At 42.4% G+C, this 11,640-nt stretch overlaps 1 protein-coding gene across 1 annotated transcript in view; it reads right to left on the bottom strand.

Moving 5' to 3' along the window:
- The window catches only part of LOC146990124 (USP6 N-terminal-like protein), a 36,092-nt gene that overhangs the window by 2,604 nt on the left and 21,848 nt on the right, over positions 1-11,640 (bottom strand). The window contains exons 7-14 of the mRNA XM_085769016.1: positions 8,480-8,589; positions 6,508-6,556; positions 5,231-5,351; positions 4,980-5,074; positions 4,761-4,826; positions 2,373-2,472; positions 1,155-1,307; positions 218-1,029 (exon numbers count right to left, since the gene is read on the bottom strand). Coding sequence (XP_085625142.1) covers positions 371-1,029; positions 1,155-1,307; positions 2,373-2,472; positions 4,761-4,826; positions 4,980-5,074; positions 5,231-5,351; positions 6,508-6,556; positions 8,480-8,589 — 1,353 coding nt within the window. The 3' untranslated portion in view covers positions 218-370. The remainder of the gene's footprint in view (positions 1-217; positions 1,030-1,154; positions 1,308-2,372; positions 2,473-4,760; positions 4,827-4,979; positions 5,075-5,230; positions 5,352-6,507; positions 6,557-8,479; positions 8,590-11,640) is intronic.

The following is an 11,640-nucleotide window of genomic DNA, read 5'->3' as shown; positions in this document are numbered from 1 at the left end:
GTGGAGTTTTGGGATTTTGTATTTGATGAGTTTAATGAGGGAAACCAAGAAATTCCCTTAGCCTCCATAGCGTAGCTCTGAGCAGCCAGCTGCTGCGCTCCGCTGTACTAAAAATAGCTTACACCTACAATTAAAGGTAACGAACCTACTGCTATGACTATAGCAATTATGGCAATGGGCCAATTTGCCAAAATGTTGAACTATCCCTTTAAATCACTGATATCCATGTTGGCGCTGGAGCCACATTTATAAGCAAGTATTGCTTGACACTAATAATCTGACTGATAAATCATGGTGTACCATCATCCACTGATGCATAATCCATTAAATGGAGACTGAACATCATCAATAAACTGATGATCTGCTTGTTTCATGAAACGTCTGCAGCCTGTGTTCCCTCCGACGCCGTGCTTGAGTCCTGGTTCAGATTCTTGTCAGTGCACAGAGCCGTGGCCTGCTCCAGCAGCTGGACCAGGTACCTGTCCTCAGCCACCTCTGCTGCCGACAGATCCTCCGTGTGGGCCGAGCCCGAACCCGGCGAGGCCACCTGGACCGCAGGTGCTGAACAAGTCCGCGGGACCCTGCAGGAGGACTGGTCAGTGCTGATGGCTGAAGACGAGTCATCTGTAGAGGTTGGCAAAAGTGCATCTGGGCGAGGTGCTGTGGTGAGCGCTGCAGCGTCGGGCAGGGACGGCTGATCCAGGGTCTGGCTCCGTGGAGGCTGGTAAGGCGGAGGCCCCATTAGGGGGGAGCTGTCGGGGGTGAGCGGGGCCTGGCTGTGGATGATGATGGGGTCTGGGGAAGGCAACGGGGCCTCTTCCTCCTCTGCAGCTTCAAGATCCCTGGGGTCCTTGGAGGGGCTCTGGTCCGGTGATATGGAGTCAGTCTGGTGGGAGATGATGTGGAGGCTCAGTCCTGCTCTGGGGATCCCGCTGGCTGAGGACGACTTCCCTCTGGAGGACTGGACTGGACTCAGCAGCAGCGGCAGCTCCTGACCCAGAGGCTTACGAGGCAGCTCCTCAAGCTTCCCTGAAAATAACCAGGAGCACAATGAATCTCAAACACACTGCACGGACTGCAGGGACAGGGTTGTAAGAAAGAAAGCATGTTTAGAATTGTCAGCAGGTTTGTGTTTACACCGGACTCTCACATACCTGGAGGAGGAAGGTCCAGCTTCATTTTCCTAAGCTCCGTCATGGAGACCTGAAGCTGCTCGATGATCACATCATCACTGTAGAAGAAAGTCTGAGCGATCCGTTCCTGCAGAAACTCTCTGAGCTCCTCCAGGGACATCTTCAGCATTCGTTCTACAGTAAACACACAGGTAGAGATAGAGTGACAGGGCGGCAAACTGAACCTCAAGACTGCTTGACCATGGTGCACTTAAAGCTTGATTGACTGGTCCACTACCAGTTGTAGTCCACTTATTTCTTCAATTAGACATCTGCAAATTTAAAGATGATCTATTAGGGCCATTCTTTTTGCTGTCTGACAAAATATATTTACAAGCTTCAGTTTTTCATCTCACACTGTACTCTGTCTGAAATGATTGAGGTCAGGGCCCTTTAAAGCCCCACCTCCCTGCTCTGATGCTGACCAATCACAACCCAAATACTTGCTACAACAAACACCTGTCCACCTTGCTTCCATCTCATGTGCGGTTTTGAACATCTTGTGATTCGAGGAAGTCATGATGCACTTGAGAAGCCAGAAGTCAGATTTTCCAAGCTCCTGGTCAACTCTGTCATCACAAATGAGCCCTGAAGTTGGAATTCCGACTCAGAGACTCAGAAGAAGCTCAGTAACCTCACAATTGAAGGTGGCCACTTTGTACATCAACCGTGAATAGAAGCTGAACAACACACTGTAAGCACTGCCTTTCCCACTTCAACACTATTATATATCTCTTTCTCTCTATCTGACGGCCTGTTTCTCTCTCACAGTGGCCTTCAGAGTAAAGGCAAACTTAATTTATAAAAGAGAAACTTTGTTTTCTTTGTTTATACAACTGCATATGAACTACAACTTCCAAGGTGCATTTCATATTTCCACAAAAAAACACTGAATCACTGAATTATCGTGGTAACAGTGAGCTACAATGCGTAGAAGGCCAATTATTCACAATCGGTCAGTTGTTCTTCAGTGGGTACTGCTGCTCATACATTCGGTTTGATGTGAAGACTTAAAAATAAACATGACTTTGATGCACTTTGGCAGAGTTTAGGAGAACCCAAACAACAGCTGAAAACCTTCAGAGTCAGGTCACTCATAAAGAGTTTGAGCTGACTGGTGTTTGTGGTCTCAAACATACGTCACAGCTTGACTAAACAATGATTTATCTCTTTGTGGTGAAGTGCCTGTTGTCTCCTTACTCTTGTGTATCTTCAGGATGGTGTAGGACATGGCGGTGAGCAGCCTCTCTCCCTCCAGGATGAAGATGTCCCACAGACGAAGGGTCAGGGTGAACGGAGTCTGCAGGATCACAAACACAACAAAGAAAGTCACCATATCGCTGCGAGTTCAGTTCGCCGAGTCTGTTTACGCCAGCGGTTTTCACATGTATGCAGTTCTGGTCCTGGCCGGAGTCAGGAGGTTTCTCTGGTTCCCTGCCAGACCTCAGAGGCCCACGGGCCCCTCTGAGCCGAGCCAGTCAGCGGGACGGAGAAGTGCTGACAGCGGCCGAACCCAGCCAGACCACCACCACAGGATTGTGGGCATGCACGGAGGAGACTAATAGCAGTTTAGCTTCACAGCTCTTAATGCTCTCTTCTAATGCAACGTCCCCAAGCTCAGATATCAGCAGGACAGTTTCTGCTGAAATCAGGTAAAATTATGTTTAAAAAGGCAACATGACAACTTTTTTGTTTTAGTCATTCTTGGTAAAAAAAAAAAAACTGCTGTTGTGTTCTTAGGTTGAACTTGACAATAATCATCACACAGTTCAACAGTGTGTCCAATACCATGATGTTCTCTGTTGTTTCTGTAGGTGGCACTCTTCACTAGGAGATGGAGAGCACCGCTAATGCTAACTATCGCCACAGCTCCTCTCCTTCTGTCCTCCAAAACAAGAAGGAAACTAGACTTAATTCCTCACATGTTCAAGTGACAACAAACATAATCAGCTGATCACCAGACATGAAAGAATCAGATGTAGAGAAACATCTTGCACAGTTTCATATTAACTCTTGAGGGTTTGTTTTGATGTGTTGTTGTATGGTCAAACTTTGATTACTAAAAAAAATTGAAAAAAAATAATTCTATTTGTAGGTGTGAGTGTTTACCAAGGGCAGAAGGTTGCATGGAGGGTAGAGACACATCCCTAAATATATTTTTGGAGGACAAAATGATCCGCCAGAATTTGAGTGAACTATATTTGGAGTGAAGTTACGAAGTACGATCACTCTGACATTACATTTAGAGCATGTTATTGGCTGAGAGGGTGGAGATGCATAATATTACATTACTGCCAGTGAGGAAGGGGAAGGGGGATCTGTGTGTCGTCGGCAGTAAGTTATCAGTGCTGTCAGTCCATGTCAATGAGATATCGGGTGCCTTTTCAGGAGGCAGTGTTGTTGTGCATGAACTGAACCAATCAATATACTGTACCAATGATGAACTTGAATATGTTTGTGACAGTTTTACAGCTCAGCATGGCGTGTGTGTACAGACCAGATGCTGCCAGGGTCCAGTGTGTGAGTGTCTGAAGCAGTGAGTAATTCGTCATATGAGTCGTTTTTTAAGATTAAACAGAATAACAGAAAAATCAATAATCAATTTTGATATTTTGACCTGCTGCTCCATGTTGTTTGAATAAAATTATCATAGCTACACCTTAACTGTGCCTTGTTTTTTTCACTTTCACCTTAATATGACACATTGTAAAGTGGTAAAAAAACAACAACATGTTTTTGTTTGTTTCTAATGTAACTCATCATGTCTGTGATTCTTCATTGGTACAATAATTAATTCAGTTTGGGAGTGGCAGTGATTCGGGGCCATCGATGGATGACAGAAGGAGGTTTTTTAACAGTAGCAGCCTATTTATTTAGGCCTGTAACGATACACGAACCTGTGTCGCCAATGAAATGGCAGAACCGCGACACACCCATTCCAACTCTCTGTGTCTGCCATATACCCAGGGGGCATAGCAAAAAAACACAGACGGCAAGTTTGTTTCCTAAACTTAAATAGTCTCCACCATGGAGTTAAGTTTGTTTGAGAAAAGAGAATAGTTTCTTTGTTTTTAATTTATTATTGTTAGGGCTGGCTCCCAATGTTTTTGTTTTTTTCCTGCAACCAATCGACCAACGGCTAATGTTTTTTTGGTCGACCAGTGCTCGACTATTTGGGGGAAACCCTAGTTATTGTTATATATTGTTGTTATAATAAATAATCCAGTTTTTGCTACCAAAATCTCTTCTTTTTTTAACCTTAAAGGGATAGTTCACCCTAGAATGATATTTCGCTCATTATCTACTCACCCTCATGTGGACTAAGGGCTGGAAGAAGTTTGAGAGTCCTCCGTCCCTTCTCTGAGTTACAGGGGGTCTCAGCGTAGCAGTGCATGTCCATATAACGGTTGTAAAGGGACACCAGAGCTGAGCGAAATATCATTCTAGGGTGAACTATCCCTTTAATAAAATTTGAATCGAATCGAATTGTGTATCGAACCGTGGGTCAGAAATCGTGACTTTGGTGAATCGTTACAGGCCTACTATTTATTATACGAAGGCAACACGTTAATCGGGCTGGTTCCTCACCCTGTCAATGAAACACTGGAGAAACCATTTAGTGCTGTAGATCCCTGCAGACATCTGCTCTCTGTCCTGAGAGAGAGAAAGAGAGAGACAGTCGGTAAACATCCACAGGGCATCAAATCACATTAGATGTCATCACAGATCACGGTGGTTGCTGCAGCCTCGTTGCTTTGCCCTCTCTCTCTTCACTCTTATGAAACGCTTGTGTAACTGTGACCTCACCAGATGTTTCTTCAGTTTGGGGATGAGTTTGGAGATAATCTGATCATGGTGCGCCTGATATCGCTGAAGTTTGGGAAACCCGGGGACAAAAAATCCTTCAAAAAAAAAAAAAGCAGAGTATTTAATCCTCAGTTGTTAATACTGTGCTGTGCAAACATGACTGTAATTTCTTTTTTCTAAGTTGCAACATGCAAGAGGCCTTTTTTTTCATTTATTTTCATGTTCACTGTGAGTTCACTGCGACATCTCACCATGCATTGAGTGTTTCTGATTGGTCAGCAGCTGCGACAGGGCCCAGAAGGCATCCTCTTCGTTCATGAACATGAGCAGCAGGGCGGCGATCTGACTCATCCCTTGGCAGTAGCTCACCTCCTGCAGGCCACAGACAGAAAAATGAAGGACGTTTTTATACTGCATGATTTCTTCAAATTAAAAATGTACAAAGATGACATCAAGCACTCTGTCGGCCATAAGAGGCTCTGTGGTGATGCAACCGTGGGAACATTTAAGACAAATATTCTGCTTGTGTGTAGGTCCCTCAAGTAAACTACATAAAATCAGTCTTTAAATCTGTCTTTTTTCAAATTAATTCTTATTATAAATACCATCATTTTAGAGGGGTAGATAGGAGTAAATGAAATGCCCTTTCAACTGATTACGACAAATGAAAGAATGTGCAGGAAGGACCTTTGTCCCATCATCCACCAGACTCTTCGACAACAGCCTGTCATTATACAGCCATAACGTAGCTGCTCCAATTTTTAAATTTAATTCCTTTACAAGAACTTTTAATGTGTGTAGTCTGTTTTTTTTTTCCGAACATATATTCTTAATTTTTTCTGCCTGTAAATTGTCTCATTGAGAGATCTTATCTGCCTGTAAACATTATCACAGAGAACACATTTGCATGTTGATTTTAGCATTAGCACCTCTGTGAGTTGAACTGGAAAGTGAATCAAATTAACTTGATAAACATTAACAGTTTTGCACAGGGTCAGCTTAGAACAGGTCACATTAATGAATTCCCAAACCTTCACATTTATAATTTCAACAACATTTCTATTGTATCTGTATATAAATACAACATGCAGATAAAACCGGCACTGGTTTTCCAACTGTGTTTGTAGAGACGTTTACAAAATGACACATTAACGTTAATGTTCAGTCTGTCATTGACAAACTCAATTGACAATGAGATGAGTGTTATCATCATCTAAATGACTTTCTTCCTCTGCTAAATAACTTTCATCCCTCTCTCATTTTGAGAACAGACTGGATGTTGCCTGAAGCACAATTTGAATCAATGCATTGACGTATTATTGATACCTGAAGGTATAATTTATTTGCTCTGAATGAAATATCTGTAATTAATCTGCGTGTTTTCACGGAGCCTCCAGTAAAAATCTGTTACTAAGATTAAAACTTCACACAGTGTCAGACACAGAAGGGAAAGTCAGAAGTGAGTCAAGATTTTAATCTGTTAAATTGAGTTAAGATTCATGTGATTGAGGGATAAACAGCTACTTACTGTGTTGTAGACAGAATAAGCAGAAAGAACATGGAAGAGAGACTGCTGCCTGTAGAGAAAGAGAGAGAAAGAGGAGAGGGGAGACGACTTATTCACTTAAAAACCCATGGATCACATGACACTGAGGTTCTGTCTGTCTTCTTGTTAAATGTTCCACTATAGAGAGAGTTTGTCATTTCATTTTGTTGTGGACTGTTGTAAATGTGGAGGAAGAACATAGAACAGAACATAGAGGACAAAACAAAAAAAGAACAGAGATGGAACATAGAAAACTAAGAATCAAAACAAATGCCAAAGATAGACAAAACACATGACAAAGAACACGGAAACAGAACATAAAGAACACAGAAATAGGACATACAACAAAACACACAGAACACAACAAAGAGAACACAAGCTGCACATAACAACACATAAAGTGCAGACAGTACAGAAGACTGAGAACACAAGGCAGCTCCACTGCTTCTCTCTCTCTCTCTCTCTCTCTCTCTCTCTCCCTCCCTCTCTCCCTCTCTCTCTCTCTCCTTCTATATAAAAGGTGGATTTTTGCAGGGCCACTGATCCTCTGTTAAATATTGAAAGGTTTTGCTGCCCCAGACTTTCCACTGCCGCTCCCCAACAGGCCTGCGCTCTATTAAACTGTCAGTGACATCACTGCGCTGCAGGATCAGGTTCCACACAGACCCACCAGAGCCGGCCCACCTCTCTCACACTCAGTCCGGTTCACTCCCAGGTCACACAGTCACCGTCTGTTTTCCTTCCTCCTGGATCCAAACTGAACTGAGCTACGGGAATGGAACGTGGTCATAAGTATGTGGATGCCCATGCGCATCATTCCTCACCCGATAGCTTTAATGTGCTGCTGTTAACAACTTCTAGTAACCTGCTGCCACTGGGGGTCACACTGGGAGGGGTGCAGCCAGTAGTACATGCTGGCTAATCCCTGATTTTCTCTTGGCTGTTACAGGGAACCTCCAATAAACCAGCAGCAGACGTACTCAGTGTTCTTGAAGGCAAATGGTTAAGAAGGGAGTAGACATTTTTGTGCAGCCCTCACCCACCAGGGGCCATGTACAGAGGGAGGACTTTAAACTCAGCTATATGTGCATACCTCTTCCTCATTCTGGCTAATGGGTGAGCTGCAGAGTTTTGAATAAGCTGAAGTTGGAGTGGGGAAAAATGCATCAAGCATTGGCTTGACATGAAGGCATGAGTCAGTCTTTCAGCACCTTTTTGATTTATGAGTGAGGTGTAAGGTGGAATAAATTATTTAATGTCCTGACCAATATGGAAATGTAATATATGACATATATGGCCCTATATCAAGGAAGTTGTTGTCATAATATGTCACATATAAATAAATGTATTATCATAAGATGAGATAAGATTGGATATTTATTAGTTCCACAGGATGTTTTTGGTATTGCAGCAGCAGACATCAAGGAAAGAATAAAGAACCTTAAAAACAATAAAAACTATATTTGTTAAGAAAAAAAAAACGCACAAAAACAGCCTCTGTTATGTACAGAGAGGTCATGAATTATGTACATATATACCGTAATATTGGTGTTGTACACACTTTATATAAACTGTACGTTGTGTGCAGTTGTCAGACGACTCCATCATGTAAATGTCCAATGGAAACATAAAATATATGTACATATCCGAAAAGTAAAATCTATGGCATATATTAATGACATATTTTACATAAATGTGACTAATAGACTGTGTCAGACTGTGTGTATGTAAATATTTATACACACTGTATGTCACTGTATGAAAATGATCAGAGTGTTCTGTATGATCCGATTATCTGTTCTTAATTTTTTGTAATTTGAGTCACCTCTGACAAAGCTTCAGAGAGCGATTCTAAACAATCTGTTCAGTAACGTGAGTAAGAGCTGTTGCACCTGATGAAAATAAATCTGAAAATCTGACTGAAAACTGCCGCTTCTTAACACTCGGCACTTACTTGACTCCGAAGCGATCCATGAACATGATGTGGTTTCGAAAGGTCCTGTTGATGTCCAGGTCGATCTGTTTGATCTCAGATGAGTAGAGTCTGGCCTGCTCCTTCATTTTCTGAGAGGAAGACAAGAGCTAAGTCAACATCTATGTGGTTGGGCAATGGAGAGATAATTGTGACTGAGTGAAGTGGACAAAATGAAGGAAATAAAATGGGTTTACAGATAGGGCTACTTGTAAAGAAACAGCAGAGTTTACTTTAAGAAATAAATGAAAGCTGGACACTTGGACAGTGCAGTTAGACTGTAAACTGTTGGATAATTGTAATGTAAATTGGCAGCATTTATATTTTGACCCAATGCCTTGAAATAACAACAGTATGTTACTAATATGTCAATATGTCAAAACATTAAATCTGTTTGATTTCACAATAAATCTCAGTTTTCATCTGTTTGTTTTTCTCTCACTGACCTAATCCAGTCCACTTTGGTAAAAGGCCACAGTGTATTGTTAATCCCACTGTGTGTTGTGATGGTAGGAAGGATAACAACGTGTCAGGTCAAACTTTGGATTTAAATGTCCATCTACTCGGACAGCTAATCAGAGACATTCACAAATCCAAGCACATCAGCGATGACAGCATCTACCTCATCTTATTTTCACATTCAGAGGTTTATTCACAATCTAAATGTTTAAAACTGTGGTTATTGAGGTTTGAAGTATGATGTAGATTTAAATATGTAATATGGTCGTATCTATCCAATAACTGAGCTAAAATGATATTTAATCAATCATGTTAGTCAAAACATGACAAAATTAGCGGCAGGTGGTGTTAGCTAGCTGGTAGAGTTAAAGTTAGCAGGTTGAGTTGGCAGGGGAAATGAAATGGTAAACTCACATATACGTATGTAGGGCTTTTATAGTCAGACTAGTAGTAGTATAGACTACCATAAGTGCTTTACACTACTATTGATAATTGCCTCTTCCCTATGATCCATACAGCGCTTACATATTGCACTTCAAAAACTGTTTCTTTCAATCAATACATGTTTACAACAGACACTTAACTTGTGAATAATTTCTGCTCTAGCTACTGGCTGGTGCCTATAGGAAATAATGAAATTGATTGGTAATGATGTTCACGGTTCATGAGGAGACCACTGGGGCCCCCAGAAGGTTAATCCAGCCAGACTGAATGCAAACACTGAAAGCAGGGGAAACCTGTCAAAATAACCCCCCAGCAGCCTCAACTGTCTGATTCAGCTGTTTCATCTTCTGAGAAATCAAAACATGCTGGTCACTGGGCACAGAGCATCCTGTCCTCTTAGCGGGTGAACTGGCTCCTATTCCTGCGTGGAAATCAATGGGGCACTACTGTTTTACTGCACAGCTACATCCCATGGTGTTCTGTTGTTATGTAACTCGTGCTGTTTATTTCTGGATCAAGTTTCTTCTCCTGAAAACTCAACACATGCCTGTCGTTCTGTAGGTGGATGAATAATACATTATGAATATTATAATAGGCTAAACCCTGGATAGATCACCACAGACATATACTGTAGAGACAAACAACCTCGCTCACTCGCATTCACAACAGACAATTAACTTCATGTTTGGACTGTGGGAGGAAGCTGGAGAACGGAGAGAGGACCCACACAGGCACAGGGAGGACATCCACACCCCACACAGAAAGACCACAAGCCCAGGAATCAAACTCAGAACCTCAACAGCACTAACCACTGCATCGATGGTCAGTATTTAAAGGGATAGTTCACCCAAAATTCAAATTTCACTTTCAGAGTTATCCGTGGCTTCTCGGAGTTACGGGGGGGTCCGCGCAGCAGTATTTGTCCATATAATGGTTGTGAATGGGGCTAACTTTTCTTCGTCCAAAAAGACACACCAAAAAACATCCAAATACCTCCATACTGCTTGTCTGTAATGTCCCTCTTATATTGAAGCCCCGACATGAGAAATTGTTGCGAAAAAAAAAAAGTATGTATTTTAAAGGGCCCATATTAGTGCAAATAGGTCAGTGCAAAATACGCGAGATTTGCACCGACACAGGAAGAGCAGTGAACTATGACACTGGGAGCTTCCGCTATAAACAAGCTTAAAGGTCCCATATTATGCTGTTTTTCAACCATTTCACATGGGTCTAAGTTGTCCAACCATATTGTATTCCTAGCGTATTGTCCCCAAGTCAATCTGCAGCTCTAAATCTCAGCAATCTAAAAGTGGCTCTCCAGAGCTCTATTTCTGTGTCTGCACCTTGAAATGCAAATAAGATGTGTAAACCACGTCCACTCCACACCCATCACGGGGAGAGAGGGTGTGGTTTTCACTACAGATACATGTGCCAGTGTTGACATTGGGAATAGGGATGGGGTCGGGCATTTACAGTATTTCTGAAAAAAAAAAGTTTCTGAGACTCTCATCTTGTCTGAAAAAATGTAAATGTCCCTTTTTTACTGTGGCAGAAGGAGATAGCTTACATGGACTCCTACAGCCATCAGAATGTTCTGTGTGAAACTGTCAAATAAAAAAACAAGTGAAACTGAGGAGCAGCACAAAGTGTGCACGGTGCGACTGATGAGAAGCTACTGGAGAATATTGACGTGGTTTTGCGCCGGGAGAGGAGACTTCCTCATTCAGATGTCTCTGATACCGTGATGAGGACCGCTGCGCTGATGAGAAGTGGTACCATTACAATATTCTCCGGTCCACGGTTTCATTTTTAATAACGGGCGGCTGTTTTTCAGTCAGTGATTCAAATCGATCATCTGGCGTCCTCCCGTAGCTACTGCTTCATGTCAAATGAATGTCAAGTGTCAGCGGGCGGAGCTCACGTTTTTCCAGACTGGCCCAGGGGGAGGATAAGGAAGTACCGGGAGGTGGAGTCACGTGGGTTCGGTGCTTCATGACATCAGGCTGCACAGCACTTTCAATTTGCCCGTTTGGAGACACAACCTCAAAAAAGTGTAGCAATCAATTAATCAATTAAGGGAGTGAACAGACGTTTTTCACCTCCAGGCGTCATAGAAAGGCCACGGGAACACATTGGACCGTAGAAAGGGGATTTTGCATAATATGGGCGCTTTAAATTTTAAAATATATACTTTATAGTTTCTTTTCCGGAACAATTTCTCATGTCGGGGCTTCAATACA

This window comes from Trachurus japonicus, chromosome 3 (assembly GCF_045865225.1).
Source record: "Trachurus japonicus isolate A0001 chromosome 3, Traja_1.0".
Taxonomy (NCBI): Eukaryota; Metazoa; Chordata; class Actinopteri; order Carangiformes; family Carangidae; genus Trachurus; species Trachurus japonicus.
The sequence above is the reverse complement of the archived record's forward strand: the minus strand, read 5'-3'. Positions and strand labels throughout refer to the sequence as shown.